The 19,680-nt window shown below is 65.4% G+C and overlaps 1 protein-coding gene across 1 annotated transcript in view; it reads right to left on the reverse strand.

Moving 5' to 3' along the window:
* The window catches only part of PLEC (plectin), a 108,636-nt gene that overhangs the window by 14,133 nt on the left and 74,823 nt on the right, over window positions 1-19,680 (reverse strand). The window contains exons 42-61 of the mRNA XM_066571308.1: window positions 19,328-19,569; window positions 19,111-19,230; window positions 18,909-19,016; window positions 18,610-18,828; window positions 18,183-18,386; window positions 17,880-18,111; window positions 17,533-17,759; window positions 16,843-16,965; window positions 15,976-16,077; window positions 15,756-15,857; window positions 14,306-14,452; window positions 13,269-13,424; window positions 10,501-10,698; window positions 9,705-9,833; window positions 8,119-8,289; window positions 7,857-8,012; window positions 6,067-6,273; window positions 4,242-4,361; window positions 3,122-3,291; window positions 259-418 (exon numbers count right to left, since the gene is read on the reverse strand). Coding sequence (XP_066427405.1) covers window positions 259-418; window positions 3,122-3,291; window positions 4,242-4,361; window positions 6,067-6,273; window positions 7,857-8,012; window positions 8,119-8,289; window positions 9,705-9,833; window positions 10,501-10,698; window positions 13,269-13,424; window positions 14,306-14,452; window positions 15,756-15,857; window positions 15,976-16,077; window positions 16,843-16,965; window positions 17,533-17,759; window positions 17,880-18,111; window positions 18,183-18,386; window positions 18,610-18,828; window positions 18,909-19,016; window positions 19,111-19,230; window positions 19,328-19,569 — 3,293 coding nt within the window. The remainder of the gene's footprint in view (window positions 1-258; window positions 419-3,121; window positions 3,292-4,241; window positions 4,362-6,066; window positions 6,274-7,856; window positions 8,013-8,118; window positions 8,290-9,704; window positions 9,834-10,500; window positions 10,699-13,268; window positions 13,425-14,305; window positions 14,453-15,755; window positions 15,858-15,975; window positions 16,078-16,842; window positions 16,966-17,532; window positions 17,760-17,879; window positions 18,112-18,182; window positions 18,387-18,609; window positions 18,829-18,908; window positions 19,017-19,110; window positions 19,231-19,327; window positions 19,570-19,680) is intronic.

The raw sequence follows: 19,680 nt of genomic DNA on the forward strand, positions 1-19,680 counted from the left end.
ACAGGGCTCCCCTGCACCCCAAAGCCCCACAGGTTCCCCTGCACCCCAACCCCTCCCCAGCTGTGGGGCACACGGGAAATCTGGGAATGGGGTCCCAGAGGAGGATGCTCAGGGAGGAAGGGCAGTTCCAGCACCAGGGCGAGGGCACCCCAGACTGGGGTGACACCGGGGTGTCCCCAGCAGGCCCAGCTCCATCCTGCCCCACAGCGAGGGTGGGCACCGCCCGGGGGTCCCTGCAGCCCCCCCAGGGCCACCCACCTTGTGCTTGTCCATGAGGTCCCCGACGAGGTCGCGGTCCCCCCCGACGGGCGCGTCCTCGCTGAGCTGCGGCTCGGCGCGGTACAGCCAGTCCATGAGCGCCTGCAGCGCGTCCGTGAACTTGCCCGAGAAGAGCAGGTTCTCCTCCAGCTTGTGCTGCCTGCGGGCACAGGGCACTGTGGGCACCTGGGGGCACCCTAAAGAGGAACCCCAGAGCCAGCACACAGCTGGCAGGGCGGTTATGGGCTGGGATGGGTCCTGAGCAGGTTCTCCTCCAGCCTGTGCTGCCTGCCAGGGGCACAGGGCACTGTGGGCACCTGGGGACACCCCTGGGGTCACCCCAGAGCCACCACACAGAGCTGGCAGGGCCCTAATGGGCTGGGATGGGTCCTGGCAGTGCCATTATGGACTGGGATGGGTCCTGGCAGCAACATTATGGACAGGGACAGGTCCTGGCAGTGCCGTTATGGATGGGACAGGTCCTGGTGGTGCCATTATGGACAGGGATGGGTCCTGGCAGTGCCATTATGGACAGGGACAGGTCCTGGCAGTGCCATTATGGACAGGGACAGGTCCTGGCGGTGCCATTATGGACTGGGACAGGTCCCGTGGTGCCATTATGGACTGGGATGGATCCTGAGCAGGTTCTCCTCCAGCTTGTGCTGCCTGCCAGGGGCACAGGGCACTGGGGGCACCTGGGGACACCCTAAAGAGGAACCCCAGAGCCACCACACAGAGCTGGCAGGGCCCCTGTGGGCTGGGACAGGTCCTGGCAGTGCCATTATGGATGGGACAGGTCCTGGTGGTGCCATTATGGACAGGGATGGGTCCTGGTGGTGCCATTATGGACAGGGACGGGTCCCGTGGTGCCATTATGGACTGGGATGGATCCTGAGCAAGTTCTCCTCCAGCTTGTGCTGCCTGCCAGGGGCACAGGGCACTGTGGGCACCTGGGGACACCCCTGGCGTCACCCCAGAGCCACCACAAAGAGCTGGCAGGGCCCCTATGGGCTGGGATGGGTCATCCTGGGACTGCTATGGACTAGGATGGATCCTGAGCAAGTTCTCCTCCAGCTTGTGCTGCCTGCCAGGGGCACAGGGCACTGGGGGCACCTGGGGGCACCCTAAAGAGGAACCCCAGAGCCACCACACAGAGCTGGCAGGGCCCCTGTGGGCTGGGACAGGTCCTGGCAGTGCCATAATGGACAGGGACAGGTCCTGGCAGTGCCATTATGGACAGGAACAGGACCTGGCAGTGCCATTATGGATGGGACAGGTCCTGGCAGTGCCATTATGGACAGGGACAGGTCCTGGCAGCACTGTTATGGACAGGGACAGGTCCTGGCAGTGCCATTATGGACAGGGACGGGTCCTGGTGGTGCCATTATGGACAGAGATGGGTCCTGGCGGTGCCATAATGGACAGGGACGGGTCCTGGCAGCACCGTTATGGACAGGGACAGGTCCTGGCGGTGCCATTATGGACAAGAATAGGTCCTGGCAGTGCCATTATGGACAGGGACAGGTCCTGGCAGCACTGTTATGGACAGGGACAGGTCCTGGCAGTGCCATTATGGACAGGGACAGGTCCTGGCAGTGCCATTATGGACAGGGACAGGTCCTGGCAGTGCCATTATGGACAGGGACAGGTCCTGGTGGTGCCATTATGGACAGGGACGGGTCCTGGCCATACCATTATGGACAAGGATGGGCCCCAGCTACAGCCCAAGGGCAGAGCCCAGCAATGCTGGGAATGGGGTCCCAGAGGAGGATGCTCAGGGAGGAAGGGCAGCTCCAGTGCCCGCCTGGGACCCGCAGAGGGGCAGAGAACAGATCGTGCCACAGCTGGAAGGGGATTTTTGAAAGGGGCCATGATGGCACTGGTCACCCTGAAGCTGTCATGGAAAACCAACAGTCCTGTCTGGGTGAGTCAATGGCCCCTGGAGGAGAAGAAACTGAGTTCCCTCAAACAGCTGCTCAATGAACAATTACAGAAAGGCCACATCAAAGAAACCAACGGCCCCTCGCAGTGGGCACAGGGTTCCCGTGCACCCCAAACCCTCACAGCAGCAGACACAGGGTTCCCCTGCACCCCAAACCCTCTCAGCAGTGGGCACAGGGTTCCCCTGCACCCCAAACCCTCTCAGCAGTGGGCACAGGGTTCCTGTGCACCCCAAACCCTCACAGCAGCAGACACAGGGTTCCCCTGCACCCCAAATCCTCACAGAGGTGCTGTGGGCACTATTTCCATCCCTATTCCCATCCCATCCCCATCCCAACCCTTTCCCTGTCCCATCCCCATCCCATCCCATCCCAACCCCATCCCAACCCCATTCCATCCCCATCCCAACCCCTTCCCTGTCCCATCCCCATCCCATCCCCATCCCAACCCTTTCCCTGTCCCATCCCCATCCCATCCCATCCCAACCCCTTCCCTGTCCCATCCCCATCCCAACCCTTTCCCTGTCCCATCCCCATCCCATCCCATCCCAACCCCTTCCCTGTCCCATCCCCATCCTGTCCCCATCCCATCCCCATCCCAACCCCATCCCAACCCCATTCCATCCCTATCCCAACCCCTTCCGTCCCATCCCCATCCCAACCCCTTCCCTGTCCCATCCCCATCCCATCCCATCCCAACCCCTTCCCTGTCCCATCCCCATCCCAACCCCTTCCCTGTCCCATCCCCATCCCATCCCCATCCCAACCCCTTCCCTGTCCCATCCCCATCCCATCCCCATCCCATCCCCATCCCATCCCATCCCCATCCCACCCCCATCCCCATCCCGTCCCCATCCCACCGCACCCACCCCTCACCCCCAGCCCGTCCCCGCCCCATCCCGTCCCTCCGGCGCCGCTCCCACCTCTCGGCAGCGCGGCTGCACAGCGCATCCCAGCGCTCCTTCAGCTCCCCCAGCAGCTCCTCCAGCGGCTGCAGGTCCTGGGGCAGCCGCGCCCCTTCCCGCAGCGCCCGCCCGCTCCGCAGCGTCGCCTCGTACACCGGGCGCTTGGCCCGCAGCACCTTCTGGAACGCCTGCAGGGGCACCCCACAGCTGGGCGCTGGGTCCCCCGGCTGGAGAGAGAGACTCCCTGCTCCCCCAAGGGCTGTGGGGCAGTCGGGATGCCCCAAATACCCAACATCCCTGGGCCTAGCACTCCCCCAAGGTCTCCCAGCAATTCAGGATGGCCCTGGTGTCGGAACTCAGGGCATCCCTCTGGGTGTCCAGAGTGGTCAAGGACCCCACTGGGGGGCTCAGAGACCCTGGCACACAGCCCAGAGCACCTGGGGATTTGATTGTCACCCCTGGAGCAAGCTGCCAGCTTTGTATGAGGACCTGAAAGTCACAGGAGTTTAAATAGCATAATAATAAAATTATCACAGGGTGAAAAGGTCGATTTTAGGATTTTTGGTATGGGGGTTATGGGGACAAGATGGAGGAACTTGGGCGTGTCCAGCCTTTCTCCTTCTTCTTGTTCTTGTTCTCCATTTTCTGCAGTGGTGTTGGCACTTTGGGATTGGTTTAGAGTAGAAGTGCACTGTCTAACATTGGTGATAGGTGTTGGGAATTAAGTGTAAATATGTTATATTTAGAATAGAAGTGCACTGTCTAACATTGGTGATAGGTATTGGGAATTAAGTGTAAATATGTTATACATAATTTGTAGTATAAAAGGACAGCACCACCCCGGGGGCGGTCACAGTGCCTGTGGCTGCCCTGCTGAGCAGATCTCAGCTGGGCAGAAAGAAAATTTTATAGATCAGAATTAATAAACAACCTCAAGACCAAAAAGTGAAGATTCCAGACTCGTTCTTCAGCCACGTGGGCCGAAGCAGAGACATCCTGCACATCTCGGGGCAGCAATTATCAACCAAAACCCGGGATCCTGAGGTGTTGTCCAACCCCCCTGGGATCTGGAGATCCCCCCAAAAGCCCAGTTCTGCACCCCCCAAACCGAGGAGCAGAGCACGAGGGGCAGCCCCACCTTGTGCTCAGCCAGCTGGCACTTGATCTCCTCCTGGCTGGTGGCAGCGTCCTGAGGCACCTCCAGGCTCTGCTCCACCTCCTCCATCCAGTCCAGGAGCAGCCGCCGGGACTCGCTGAACTGCAGGGCAGGGCAGGGCTGAGGGGCTCAGGGGGCTCAGGGGGCTCAGGGGGCTGCAGGGAGCTGAGGGGCTGAGGGGGCTGCAGGAGGCTGAGGGGGCTGAGGGGGCTGAGGGGGCTGCAGGGGCTGAGGGGGCTCAGGGGGGGCTGAGGGGGCTGCAGGGGCTGAGGGGGCTGAGGGGGCTGAGGGGGCTGCAGGGGCTGAGGGGGCTCAGGGGGCTGAGGGGGCTGAGGGGGCTGAGGGGGCTGAGGGGGCTGAGGGGCTGAGGGGGCTCAGGGGGGGCTGAGGGGGCTGCAGGGGCTGAGGGGGCTCAGGGGGGGCTGAGGGGGCTGCAGGGGCTCAGGGGGCTGCAGGGGCTGAGGGGGCTGCAGGGGCTGAGGGGGCTGAGGGGGCTGAGGGGGCTGAGGGGGCTGCAGGGGCTGAGGGGGCTCAGGGGGGGCTGAAGGGGCTGCAGGGGCTGAGGGGGCTCAGGGGGCTGAGGGGGCTGAGGGGGCTGCAGGGGCTGAGGGGGCTCAGGGGGGGCTGAGGGGGCTGCAGGGGCTCAGGGGGCTGAGGGGGCTGAGGGGGCTGAGGGGGCTGAGGGGGCTGCAGGGGCTGAGGTGGCTCAGGGGGCTGCAGGGGATCAGGGGGCTGAGGGGGCTGAGGGGCTGAGGGGGCTCAGGGGGGGGCTCAGGGGGCTGCAGGGAGCTGAGGGGTTGAGGGGGTTGCAGGGGCTGAGGTGGCTCAGGGGGCTGCAGGGGGGCTGAGGGGGCTGCAGGGGGCTGAGGGGGCTCAGGGGGCTGCAGGGGGCTGAGAGGGCTCAGGGAGTTGCAGGGGGCAAAGGGGGCTGCAGGGGGCTCAGGGGCTGAGGGGCTGAGGGGGCTCAGGGGGGACCCAGGGGCAAAGCGGATCTGGGGCCACCCAAACAGGAGAGATGGAGCCACACAAGGGAGTGACACAGCCTGGCCACCACCACGGGGCAAACCATGGACCAGGACAGTGACAGCACCGGAGCCACGGGGTCCCTTCCTGGCCCAGCTCCCAGCAGGACCCATGACATGGAATCAACATTCCCGGGATGGTTTAGGTTGGAGGGAACTCAAACCCATCCAGTTCCACCCTACTACTATGGCCAGGGCACTTTCCAACGGCCCAGGCTGCTCCAAGCCCCATCCAACCTGGCCTTGGACACGTCCGAGGATGGGGCAGACACAGCTTCCCCAGGAAACCCCCCTCACAGGGAAGGATTTCCTCCCAAGATCATGGGAAGAAATTCATGGGCCAGGACAGCACAGTGACAGCACCAAAGCCACAGGGTCCCTTCCTGGGCCAGGACAGCACAGTGACAGCACCAGAGCTGTGGGGCCCCTTCCTGGGCCAGCTCCCAGCAGGACCCATGACATGGAATCAACATTCCCAGGATGGTTTTGGTTAGAAGGACCTCAAAGCCCATCCAGTTCCAGCCCCTGCCATGGGCAGGGACACCTTCCACCAGCCCAGGCTGCTCCAAGCCCCATCCAACCCGGCCTTGGACACGTCCGAGGATGGGGCAGACACAGCTTCCCCAGGAAACCCCCCTCACAGGGCAGAATTTCTTCCCCACATCCCATCCATCCCTGCCCTTCGGCAGTGGGAAGCCATCCCCCTTGTCCTGTCCCTCCAGGTGCATGTCCAAAGCCAGCCAAGGGGCAGAGCCCCCTCCCCAGCCCGGGCTGTGTCCTGGTACCTGCTTGCTGCGCTTTCGGGCCTCCTCCAGCATGGCTCCCCTCTCTGCTGCCCGCTGCAGGACCTTGCCCAGCCTCTCCCGGGCTGCCAGCACCAGGTTCTGGATGACGGCCCCGTCCTGCTTCCGACTGAAATCCTTCAGGCGCGCGGCCACGGCCTCCAGGCCGCCCAGCTTCTCCCCGTGCGCGTTCGCCTCCTTCACCAGGGCCTGCGGGGAGGGGGCAGCTCAGGGTGGAGGGTCCTGGGTGGGTGAGGAGCCCCCCAGACACAGCCCGTGCCAGGAGGGGACGTGGAGCAGCACCAGGGACGGGCTGGGATGGGGCACAGAGCATTGCGGTCTGATTTCAGGGTTTAGCCCTGAACCTGGGTGCCTCCCCTGATAATTCCCTGCCAGGTGAGTGTCAGGCACCTCTCCTTGCCCCTCCCAGCACTGTCTGTCAGTCCTGGCATTCCAGAAGGGATTGGCAGATTCAAAGGATGCCCTCTACCCCTGGGGGGCACTGGGCCATCCAGGTGTCCTTTGTCCCTTTGTCCCTCCCCTCCTGTCCCTGCTTGGTGCCTCCCTGCCCCTTCCCTGCCCCTCTCCCCGGGGTTCAAAGGAGCAGCAACCACGGGCTCAGGGAGTTCTGTTGGAGCTGGTGCTGCATTCAGAGGCCTGAGGGCCAGAATAAAGCTCTGGATCCAAACCCTCCCTCAGAACCGACTCCTTTCCTTCACCATCCCCTTAAAGCTTCTCTGGCAGAGGGAAACCCCAGGAGCAGCCCCTGTTATGGGGGGAAGCTCCATCCCAGCAGCACAGGAGCTCCTGCAGGCCTGGACTTGTCTGCAGTGCCCAGCTGCAGCACCCAGGCAGCCAGAAGTGTCCCTGGGGTGAAACACCACACACCCAGGCAGCCCAAAGTGTCTGTGGGGTGAAACACCACACACCCAGCCGGCCAGAAGTGTCCCTGGGGTGAAACACCACACACCCAGCCAGGCAAAAGTGTCTGTGGGGTGAAACACCACACACCCAGGCAGGCAAAAGTGTCCGTGGGGTGAAACACCACACACCCAGCCAGCCCAAAGTGTCTGTGGGGTGAAACACCACACACCCAGCCAGCCCAAAGTGTCTGTGGGGTGAAACACCACACACCCAGCCAGCCAAAAGTGTCTGTGGGGTGAAACACCACACACCCAGCTGGCCAAAAGTGTCCCTGGGGTGAAACACCACAGCTGCCCCTATTAGGTTCAGCACCAAGGGCCAGACCAGCCAAGGCAGGTCCTGCCTGCAATGTTGGTAAATTCCAACAGAGCTCGCTCGTTCTGCTGCGGTGGGAACATGGCACCCTGTTCTTCTAAAGTTCTTCTAAGCCTTCTGATCTTTACATTTTTGTAATGGAGTTTCTCACGTGCTTTTCACGTAAATAATTATTGTTTTGCATTCTTTTCTGGAGGAGGGGAGAATTGACAGGCTGTTGGTTTGACCAGTGTGGCAATTCCATCCTCCAATCCATGTTCGCTTTTGGAATTCTGTAAATATCAAGGTCAGGGAAACACACGCATCCTTTCTTGCCTCGGACATTTCAGAGTGTGAGCATCGTTCATTTTGTGTCCTTTGTGAGAGGGACACACGTGTCACTCGCCCCGGGCACCCCTTGGGCAGACCCCAGCCCCACAAATGGGCCCCGAGGGTGTTGCTCTTCCCTTGTGCTCCTGGATCGTGGTGCCACAGGGACACACGTGCCACTCGCCCCAGGCACCCCTGGGGCAGACCCCAGCCCCACAAACCGGCCCCAAGGGTGTTGCTCTTGCCTTGTGCTCCTGGATCTGCGCGGTGACGGTGTCCAGGACGAAGCTGGGGGGCGCGGGGGACCCCAGCAGCTCCTCGGCGTGGGCCACCCAGCGCAGCAGCTCCTGCGCCGAGCCGTGGAACTCGGTGCTGACCGTCAGCCCCTCGGCCAGGCGCTCCTGCAGGCACGGCGGGCACCGGTGGGCATGGGCTGCCCTGCTCCTGACCCACTCTGGTCAGGGGGAGCCCCCCGAGGGTTAGAGCCCCCCAGAGCCCCCCGCACACCTTCCTCTCCTGGGCCTCGGCCTGGACGCTCTCCCACTTCTGCTCCAGCAGGCGCAGGCTGTGCTCGGTGCTGCAGGGCCGGCCGGCGCGGCACGAGTCCAGCAGCCGCTGCAGCCGCTCCCGCAGCCCCCGGTAGGAACCGGCCCGCGCCTCCAGCTCCCGGCACAGCTCCTGCCGGGACAGCGGCGTCAGCACCGGGACAGCGGCGTCAGCAGAGGGGCAGCGGGCAGGCGGAGGAGGGGACACAGAGCGGAACGGGGATGGGGCAGGCAGGGTGACGGGTACAGGGATGGGGATGGGCACGGGGATGGGGATAGGGAATGGGATGGGAACGGGGATAGCGACAGGGATGGGGATGGGAACGGGGATGGGGCAGGCAGGGTGACAGGTACAGGGATGGGGATGGGCATGGGGATGGGCACGGGGATGGGGATGGGAACGTGGAGGGATCAGGTAAAGCAGACAGGGGACAGGGATGGGGATAGGAATGGGGATGGGAGCAGGGATGGGAACAGGGACGGGGCTGGGAATGCGAAGGGGACAGGGATGGGGATGGGAACAGGGATGGGGATGTAGAAGGGTCAGGTAAAACAGATGGGGACAGGGATGGGGGCTGGGAACGGGCCTGGGAACAGGGATGGGGACAGGGATGGGAAAAGGAATGGGGACAGGGATGGAGATGTGGAGGGATCAGGTAAAGCAGACAGGGGACAGGGATAGGGATGGGGATGGGAATGGGGCTGGGAATGGGGATGGCAATGGGGATGGGGATGGGGATGGGAACAGGGGTGGGGATGAGAATGGGGCAGGCAGGCTGATGGGTACAGGGATGGGGCTGGGAACAGGTATGGGAGTGGGGATGGGAACGGGGATGGGGACGGGGATGGGAACGGGACTGGGAACGGGAATGGGGATAGGACCAGGGATGGGAATGGGAACAGGGATGTGGATGGGGCAGGCAGGGTGACGGGTACAGGGATGGGGATGGGAACAGGGCTGGGGACAGGGATGGGAATGTGGAGGGGTCGAGTAAAGCAGACAGGGGACAGGGATGGGGATGGGAACAGGGGTGGGGATGAGAATGGGGCAGGCAGGGTGATGGGTACAGGGATGAGGATGGGAACAGGGATGGGAATGGGGCTGAGAACAAGGATGGGGATGGGGATGGGAATGGGAACAGGGATGGGAATGGGGCAGGGGACAAGGAAGAGTAGGGAATGGGGTTGGGAATGGTGATGGGGATGTGGATGGATCAGGTAAAGCAGACAGAGGACAGGGATGGGAACAGAGGATGAGTTCAAGGTAGACAGCCACAGTGAACAGGAAGAGGGGATGAAGACAGGGATGTGGATGGGGACAGGAACAGGTTCAGAGAAAGGGACAAGGACAAGGATGGCTCCTGCTCTGAGCTGGAGCAGCTGAGGGAGGGGTACCAGGCTCTGCCTGGCTGGGGAGAGGAGGCAGCAGAGAAGGATCCTGGCCCAGCAGAGTGGAGAAGGGTGGACCTGGCTCACACATCCCCCCAAGAGACCAACAGACCGCAGGGGCCGGTCCTGCAGCAGAACCGGGCTGGCGCTGGCTCTCACCAGGTGCGCGTTCAGCTTCTCTTTGGTGGCATCCGGGTGGCCCCAGGCCGGCTTGGAGCAGAAGAGCTGCAGCTCCACCTGCTCCAGCCACTGCAGCAGCTCGGTGATCTCCAGCGTGATGTCCTGCACCTGGGGGCGAGGCGGGGCTCAGCGCCGGCCGGTTGCAGTGTGATGCCATAGCCTGTCTCAGTCATCCCGGCTCCTTCCCCAGGTGTGCCAATCACCTCTCCCTTCCCCTCCCTTGCCCCTGCTGAGTGCTGCCCGTCAATCCTGGCAGTCCAGAAAGGCCATTGTGTGTGATTGGCGAAGTTCAAAAGATGCCTCTCAGCCCTGGGGGGCATTGGGCCATCCAGGTGTCATTTGTCCCCTGAGACTTCCCCCCCCTTACCTGGTTGGTGGGATCCCTACCCCTTCCCTGCCCCTCTCCCTGGGGTTACAAGGAACAGCAACCACGGGGTCAGGGAGTTCTGTTGGAGCTGTTGCTGCATTCAGAGGCCTGTGTGCCAGGAATAAAGCTCTGGACTGAAACCCTCCAGCAGAACCCGACTCCTTTTTCCTTCACCTCGCCTAAAGCCTTTCCGCCAGAGGTAAACCTGAGCTCCTGCCTGCCTGGACTTGTCCCAAGCGCCCAGCTGCAGCATCCAGCTTAGCCAAAGGCGTCTCTGAGGTGAAACCACCACAGCTGCCACCCTTGGTCAAGCAGCAAGGGCCAGACGAGCCCAGGCATGTTCCATCCGGCTCTATTGGTATTTAATCCCAATATTTTGGCGCCCAACGCGGGGCGCCGCGGCCGTACCTGGCTGAGGTTGTTCTCCAGCTCCAGCTGCCGGCTCTCGGTCTCGCTGCGCACCAGCTCCCAGTGCTGCTCCAGCTGCTGCAGGCTGCGCTGCAGCCCCTCCACGCTCTCGCCCAGGCTGGAGAGCAGCAGCCCCTGCCCGGCCTCGGTCACCGACTGCACCGTGCGGGCGTGGGACATCACGTCGGTGCGCAGCACCTGGGCAGGGGGCGGCGGGGTCACGGCTGGGGCAGGGACAGGACACCCCCACTCCTAAAGCCCCTAAAGCCCCTGTCCCTGGCAGGGACAGCCACACCCTGCATTCCTAAAGCCCCTAAACCCAGCAGGGACACCCACACCCCCATTCCTAAAGCCCCTAAACCCAGCAGGGACAGCCACACCCCCATTCCTAAAGCCCCTAAACCCAGCAGGGACACCCACACCCTGCATTCCTAAAGCCCCTAAACCCAGCAGGGACACCCACACCCTGCATTCCTAAAGCCCCTGTCCCTGGCAGGGACAGCCACACCCTGCATTCCTAAAGCCCCTAAACCCAGCAGGGACACCCACACCCACATTCCTAAAGCCCCTAAACCTGGCAGGGACAGCCACACCCTGCATTCCTAAAGCCCCTGTCCCTGGCAGGGACAGCCACACCCCCATTCCTAAAGCCCCTGTCCCTGGCAGGGACACCCACACCCACATTCCTAAAGCCCCTGTCCCTGGCAGGGACACCCACACCCTGCATTCCTAAAGCCCCTGTCCCTGGCAGGGACAGCCACACCCCCATTCCTAAAGCCCCTGTCCCTGGCAGGGACACCCACACCCCCATTCCTAAAGCCCCTGTCCCTGGCAGGGACACCCACACCCACATTCCTAAAGCCCCTGTCCCTGGCAGGGACACCCACACCCTGCATTCCTAAAGCCCCTGTCCCTGGCAGGGACACCCACACCCTGCATTCCTAAAGCCCCTAAACCCAGCAGGGACACCCACACCCTGCATTCCTAAAGCCCCTAAACCCGGCAGGGACAGCCAAACCCTCCATTCCTAAAGCCCCTAAACCCAGCAGGGACAGCCACACCCTGCATTCCTAAAGCCCCTAAAGCCCCTAAACCCGGCAGGGACAGCCAAACCCTCCATTCCTAAAGCCCCTAAACCTGGCAGGGACACCCACACCCTGCATTCCTAAAGCCCCTAAAGCCCCTAAACCCGGCAGGGACAGCCACACCCTGCATTCCTAAAGCCCCTAAACCCGGCAGGGACACCCACACCCTGCATTCCTAAAGCCCCTAAAGCCCCTAAACCCGGCAGGGACACCCACACCCTGCATTCCTAAAGCCCCTAAACCTGACAGGGACACCCACAGCCCCATTCCTAAAGCCCCTCTCCCCAAGACAGTTCTGCTGTCCCCAGCTCCTCTGCCACCACAGCCCTGGGGACTGACAGTGCCATGCTGGGCAAGGATGGCACCCATGGGTGCCTCCAGGCTGGTGCCAGGGTGTGGGCAGGGCCGAGGCAAAGGATTTGCTGATTTGTGGCAGCGGGACAGGGGCAGAGGAGACGGGGCAGAGGGGACGGGGCAGAGGGGACTGGGGCAGAGGGGACTGGGGCAGAGGGGACTGGGGCAGAGGGGACGGGGCAGAGGGGACAGGGGCAGAGGGGACGGGGGCAGAGGGGATGGGGCAGAGGGGACGGGGGCAGAGGGGATGGGGGCAGAGGGGATGGGGGCAGAGGGGATGGGGCAGAGGGGATAGGGGAAGAGGGGATGGGGCAGAGGGGACGGGGCAGAGGGGATGGGGCAGAGGGGATAGGGGAAGAGGGGATGGGGGCAGAGGGGATGGGGCAGAGGGGACAGGGGCAGAGGGGACAGGGGAAGAGGGGATGGGGCAGAGGGGATGGGGCAGAGGGGATGGGGCAGAGGGGACAGGGGCAGTGGGGACAGGGGAAGAGGGGATGGGGCAGAGGGGACAGGGGCAGAGGGGACAGGCACCCCTTGCACGGCCCCCCCAGAGCAGGGACAGCCCGGCCCTCGCAGCCTCGCCCGCGTCAGGCACGTCAGGAGCGTGCCCGGGCACGGGGCTGTGGCACGGGGCCGGCACTGGGACAGCTCATTCCTCCCGTGCTGTCACCGAGGGAGGGGACGCGTCCCATGCTGCAGCCTGCCCGGCCCTGCTGCTGCTGCTGCACCCGAGGGGGGGCCAGGCAGCGCCCTGGGGCCAGAACACCCAGCCCAGGGTGCCACCACAGCCAGGACACCCAGCCCAGGGTGCCACCACGGCCAGGACACCCAGCCCAGGGTGTCACCATAGCCAGGACACCCACCATGACCAGGACACCCAGCCCAGGGTGCCACCACGGCCAGGATCCCCAGGATACCCAGCCCAGGGTGTCATCACAGCCAGGACACCCAGCCCAGGGTGTCACCATAGCCAGGACACCCACCATGACCAGGACACCCAGCCCAGGGTGCCACCACGGCCAGGACACCCACTCCAACCAGGACCCTCACCCTGAGGGTGCCACCATGGCCAGGACACCCAGCCTGGGGATGCTACCATGACTAGGACACCCACCCTGACCAGGACACCCACCCTGGGGTACCACCATGGCCAGGACCCCCAGCCTGGGGGTGCCATTAAAGCCAGTACACCCACCCTGGGGCGTCACCATGACCGGGACACCCACCCAGGGGTTCCACCACATCCAGGAGCCCCAGGACCCCCACAGGAGCCGGCAGTCTGACGATGGCTGTGGCCGCGTGTGTCCCCCAGCCCCGGCGCACCCTCACCTTGTGCTTGGCCAGCTCGATCTCGCAGCTCTGCAGGTCGGGCCGCAGGGGCGCGGGGCCGCGCAGCTGCTCCCCGGTGCGGCTCAGCCACTGCAGCAGCTCGGCCAGCTGGGTCTGGAACTGCCCCAGCCCCAGCAGCGCCGCCTCCAGCTGGTGCTGCGGGAGGGAACCGCGGAGTCGGGGGGAGGGAAGGGCAGGGTTAGGGTTAGGCCCTGGCTGCCCACAGGGCACCCGGCACAAGCACAGTGCCCACCCAGTGCCCACAGGGCACCCGGCACATACACAGTGCCCACAGAGCACCCAGCACACACACAGTGCCCACAGGGCACCCAGCACACACACAGTGCCCACAGAGCAGCTGGCACACACACAGTGCCGCCCAGTGCCCACAGGGCACCCAGCACACACACAGTGCCCACCCAGTGCCCACAGGGCACCCAGCACACGCACAGTGCCCACAGAGCAGCCAGCACTCAGACAGTGCCCACCCAGTGCCCACACAGCCCTGGGCACCCACCCAGTGCCCACCCAGTGCCCACCTGGCCCTGGCCACCTACCCCATGCCCACATGGCCCTGGGCACTCAGCCAGTACCCACATAGCCCTGGCACCCACCCAGTGCCCAAACAGCCCTGGCACTCATCCAGTGCCCACCCAGCACCCACCCAGTGCCCACCTGGCTCTGAGCACCCACCCAGCAACCCCCAGTGCCCACACAGCCCTGAACACCCATTCAGTGCCCACCCAGTGCCCACACAGCCCTGGACACCCACCCAGTGCCCACCCAGTGCCCACCCAGCCCTGGACACCCACTCAGTGCCCACATAGCCCTGGACACCCACTCAGTGCCCACCCAGTGCCCACCCGGCCCTGGACACCCACTCAGTGCCCACCCAGTGCCCACTTGCAGCCCCCCACGCTGACCCAGCCCCGTGCCCCCCAGTGCCCACAGGATGTGCCCACCCAGCACATTCATGGCAGCCCCTGTCCTGCCAGCCCTGCCCTGTGCCCCCCGTGCCCCCCGTGCCCCCTGCCCACCTGTCTGCTGACGATCTCCTCCTCCAGGTGGTCCCAGCGCTGGCGGAAGTCGCAGAGCGTGGCCGGGGGGTCCCCCTGCCCTGTGCCCCCCTGGTGCCGCAGGCTCTCCACGTCCACCTTGCACTGGTACAGCTCCCGCTTGAACTCCTGGCAGGTGGCACCGCTTGGTGACAGTGCCCGGCCCCATGGCACTGCATGGCGCAGCACAGGCACCTGGGCCCTGAGCTGCTCCTCTGGGGGTGCCCAGCCACCTCAGGGGCTCGTGGGGGACAGGGCCTGGCCACCCCAGGCAGGACTTGGCCACCCAGCGCACCGGGGCACGGGCACTGTCCAACGTGCCATCCCAATCCATGCCACCTCTGCCTGGAGCACCCGCTGCCCTCCCTGCCCCTGCCAGCCCCAGGGATGTGGGCATGGTGTGGCACAGCATGGTTTGGCACGGCACAGCATGGCCAGGCTTGGCACAGCACGGTTTGGCATGGCACAGCACAGCATGGTTTGGTGCAGTACAGCACGGCCCGGCGTGGCACAGCACGGTTTGGCATGGCACGGCACAGCCCAGCGTGGTGCGGCACAGTTTGGTGCGGCACAGCATGGCCCAGCATGGCCCAGCATGGCACAGCATGGTTTGGTGCGGCACAGCATGGTATGGCATGGCATGGCACAGCATGGTTTGGCATGGCGCAGCATGGTATGGCATGGCATGGCACAGCACGGTTTGGCATGGCGCAGCATGGCCAGGCATGGCCTAGCACAGCCTGGTGCGGCACAGAACGATTTGCTGTGGCACAGCACAGCCCGGGGTGGCACAGCATGGCCTGGCACAGCACGGCCCAGCATGGCACAGCACAGTTTGGCACAGCACAGCGCAGCCAGGCGTGGCACAGCACAGTTTGGCACAGCCCAGCGTGGCACAGCCCAGCACGGCCCAGCATGGCACAGCACGGCACAGCACCGTATGGCACAGCCCAGCACGGCCCAGCATGGCACAGCACATTTTGGCATGGCACAGCACAGTTTGGCACAGCCCAGCACGGCCCAGCATGGCACAGCACATTTTGGCATGGCACAGCACAGTTTGGCACAGCCCAGCACGGCCCAGCATGGCACAGCACATTTTGGCATGGCACAGCACAGTTTGGCACAGCCCAGCATGGCACAGCCCAGCACGGCCCGGCATGGCACAGCACAGTGTGGCACAGCCCAGCATGGCACGGCCCAGCATGGCACAGCACCGTATGGCACAGCCCAGCACGGCCCAGCATGGCACAGCACGGCACAGCACCGTATGGCACAGCGCAGCATGGCCCAGCATGGCACAGCACATTTTGGCATGGCACAGCACAGTTTGGCACAGCCCAGCACGGCCCAGCATGGCACAGCACATTTTGGCATGGCACAGCACAGTTTGGCACAGCCCAGCACGGCCCGGCACGGAACATCTCGGCACCTTGAGCTCCGCCAGCTGCTGCTGCACCATGTCCAGGTCGCCGCCCACCAGGAACTCCTCGGCGATGCGCAGCTCGGCCGCCTCCAGCCACTCCAGCAGCCGCTGCGGACAGGCCACACGCGGGGTTGGGGGGCCCGTGCTGGCCCCACGGCCCCCACGCCCCTGAGTGGGGACAGGAGGGTGGCACTGCCCCCTCCACGGGGCATCTGCCCATCCCCACCTGCATGGTGTCCTGGTAGCTGAGGGCGGCCTGGAGCTGCTCCTCGAGGCGCCCGTTCCGCTCCGTCCACACCCGGCTCAGGCTGTGCCAGGAGGAGTAGAGCTGTGCCAGGCACAGGGGTCAGTGGTGCCAACGCAGGGACAGGGCACAGGGGGATGTGGGGGACAGCGTGGACAGGGCACAGGGGTCAGTGGTGCCACAGCAGGGCCAGGACACAGGGGGACAGGGTGGACAGGGCATGGGGGTCAATGGTGCCACAGTGGGGCCAGGACACAGGGGGACAGTGGTGCCACAGCTTGGCTGGGGCACGAGTGGACAGGACATGGGGGACAGTGTGGACAGGGCACAGGGGACAGTGGTGGCACTGCAGGGCCGGGGGACAGGGGGACAAGGTGGACAGGGCATGGGAGTCAATGGTGCCACAGAGGGGCCGGGGCACAGGGGGACAGGGTGGACGGGGCACAGGGGACATTGGTGCCACAGTGGGGCCAGGGTACAGGGGGACAGGACGTGGGGACAGGGTGGACAGGGCACAGGGGACATTGGTGCCACAGTGGGGCCAGGGTACAGGGGGATAAGGTGGACAGGGCATGGGGGTCAGTGGTGCCCCAGGCGTACAGGGTGTAGGGGTCACTAGTGCCAGGGAGGTGGCCGGGGCACAAGGGTGGCACCACACGGACATCCAGGCACACCACGGGAGTGCCGGGGCACAGGAACTGTGTGTGGGGGGGTCAGTGGCACTGCTGGGGGGGTCTGGGGTGCGGGGTCAGTGGCACTGCTGGGCATCGGGGACATGCCACCCCACAAGCAGCATCCCCACGCCCCCAGGATTTGTCCCTCCCTGAACCCCGCCCCAAGGACACTCACATCGTCCAGGCTCTTGGTGACATCGGGCTTGTCGGGGTCCCCGCAGGAGGCCATCAGCTCCACGCCCAGGCTGCCCAGCGTGTCCAGCTCACCCTGCAGCGCGTCGATCTCCTCCCGCAGGGCCTGGGCGGGGCACGGGGCTCAGGGCTGCCCACACGGGGGCTGCCCGCACCGGGGGATGCCCAGGGCTCTGCCCACACAGGGGCTGCCCGCACCTGGGGCTGCCCATGGCACTGCACACACCCGGGGGATGCCCATGGCACTGCCCACACCTGGGGCTGCCCATGGCACTGCCCACACCTGGGGCTGCCCATGGCACTGCACACACCCGGGGCTGCCCATGGCACTGCCCACACCAGGGCACTGCCCACACCAGGGGCTGCCCAGGGCTCTGCCCACACCTGGGGCTGCCCAGGGCACTGCACACACCTGGGGCTGCCCATGGCACTGCCCACACCAGGGCACTGCCCACACCAGGGGCTGCCCAGGGCTCTGCCCACACCAGGGACTGCCCAGGGCACTGCACACACCCGGGGCTGCCCATGGCACTGCCCACACCAGGGGCTGCCCACACCAGGGGCTGCCCATGCCATGGCACTGCCCACACCAGGGCACTGCCCACACAGGGGCTGCCCACACAGGGGCTGCCCACGCCATAGCACTGCCCACCAGGCCCCCGCCCAGCCGTACCTGCATGGTGCGCAGCTGCGTGCGGATGGCCTCGGGCTCACCACCGGCCTCCTCCAGCCCCAGCACGAGCTGCTGGGTGTCGCTGAGCGCCACGGCCAGCTCAGACAGGCCATGCCAGAAGCGCTCGGCCAGTGCCAGCAGCTCCCGGAGCCACCGCTCCCGCTCCTGGCAGCGGCCGCGCAGGCAGTCCCACTGCGAGAGCAGCTGCGCCGTGCGCTCCTGGATCCCTGCGGGGCACAGCGGGCCGGGGATCGGGGTGCTGTGGGGGCCCCGGCACCCACACACGGCCCTGACAGGGACACGGATCTCCTGCCGGCCGTGCCGCGCCCACCCCTCCGTGCCGGTACCTCTGTCCGCAGCATCGGAGCTGACCGCCTGCACGGTGGCCAGCAGCTCCTCGCCCTGCGCTCGGATCCCCTCCAGGGCCACCCCGAGCTTCTCCAGCTCGCCCAGGGCCAGGCTGTTCTCCCGGATCTGCTCCCTCAGGTGGGCCGCGTCGCCGCGGACGGGGGGCTGGCTCTGCAGCCGGCTCTGCAGCCGCTCCAGGCACTCCAGCAGCAGGTCCATGCGCTCCGACAGCTGCGGAGCGGCGCGGTGACTCGAGGGCACGGCCCCGGGGACGCGCCCCCGCAGGGCAGCGGTGGGCATACCTGGCTGTACCGCGGCAGGGCATCCTCCAGCAGAGCCGCCGCCTGGCGCACGCTCTCGCGGATGCGGCCGTACTGCTCCTCCAGCTCCTGCCAGCGCCGCTGGAACGGGGCTCCCTGCTCCGGGCTCAGCTCCAGCAGCTGCGCCGACACGCGCTGCAGCTTCCCCACCAGCGGCCGGTGCTCGGCGATGGCCTCCCGCAGGCTCTGGCAGCGGGGAAGAGCCGCGGGGGCGCATTGGGGTGGGATGTGCCCCGTGGGGTTCACCCCGCAGGGATGTGCTGCTGCGCCCGGCGCTGCTCCCAGAGGGCTCCTCTTTGCTGGGTGTCCCCAGCCCGACGGTCCCCATGGCAGTGCCACCCCCATCCCGTCACCGCTCCCACCTGTGGGGTGGCCGAGCGAGTCACTTTTGCCCCTGCCCTGCCCACACCTGCAGCAGCGCCTGCTGCTCCTTGAAGGCCTCGTAGCTGATGGCGTTGGGGGAGAGCTGCACCCCCAGGGCCTGCGTCTCCTCCAGCCAGGGCAGCAGCTCCTCGAGGGCCTCGGAGAACTGGGTGAGCAGGGACTGGGCGTGCTCCAGCTGCACGGCACAGGCGCCGCTGCGCAGGGACAGCTGCTCCGTGCGCTCCCGCAGCGCCTGCACCGACGGCTGCGGGGACAGGGAGTCACCACACAGGGCACGGCCATCCCTGGGTGCTGGCAATGTCCCCTGGCACCCTCGCAGCTCACCTGAAGGCGCTGCTGCAGGGGCTCGGGGCAGCAGCGCAGCAGCGGCTCCGAGAACCCCAGCAGACGCTCAACCAGGCCCCGGCAGTGCAGGATCTCGGCGGAGAGCAGCTGGAATGGAGCCACAGGTGGGTGCCAGCTCCTGGCGGAGATGGGGGTGCCAGGCCAGTGCGCCCGGGACACCTGGGCGCTGCTGCAGACCCACCTTCTGCTCGGAGAGCTGCGAGCGGAGAGCCTCAGCATCCAGCTGCACGCGGCCGATCTCCTCCAGCCGCTCACCCAGCCCGGCCACACGGCTGAGCTGGGACTCCAAGACCTGCTCAAACTGCAGCAGGGGGACGGACGTCAGCCAGGGAGGGCGTGAATGCACCGGGACCGACGCTGGGAATGGTGAGGGGCTCGGGGAGCCCAGTGTCCCACACCTTCTCCCTGTCACTGGCAGTGACTGCGGGCTCCTGGCCATCCTGCTGGCTCTCCTGCTCGCCCAGCTCCTTCTCCATGCGGCTCAGCCACAGCGCCAGGTCCTCAGGGGCCGTGCCCAGGCGAGACGAGGCCTCCAGGGTCTGCCCCAGCCGGTGAGCGGTGTCAGCGCTGCTCTGGCCCACAATGAGGTACCGCATCCTCAGTGACTCCATCTTCTCCTGCGTCAGCTGGGCCTCCTCCCCTGCGGCAGCGTGACAGCGCCATCAGTGCCACCGCACTGGCATCCCTGGACACGGAACTGGCCGCACCGACAGCTTCCAGCCACCTGGCAACCACTCTGTGCGGACCTTTC

The sequence above is a fragment of the Molothrus aeneus genome, unplaced genomic scaffold (genome assembly GCF_037042795.1).
Source record: "Molothrus aeneus isolate 106 unplaced genomic scaffold, BPBGC_Maene_1.0 scaffold_43, whole genome shotgun sequence".
In the NCBI taxonomy this organism is placed as follows: Eukaryota; Metazoa; Chordata; class Aves; order Passeriformes; family Icteridae; genus Molothrus; species Molothrus aeneus.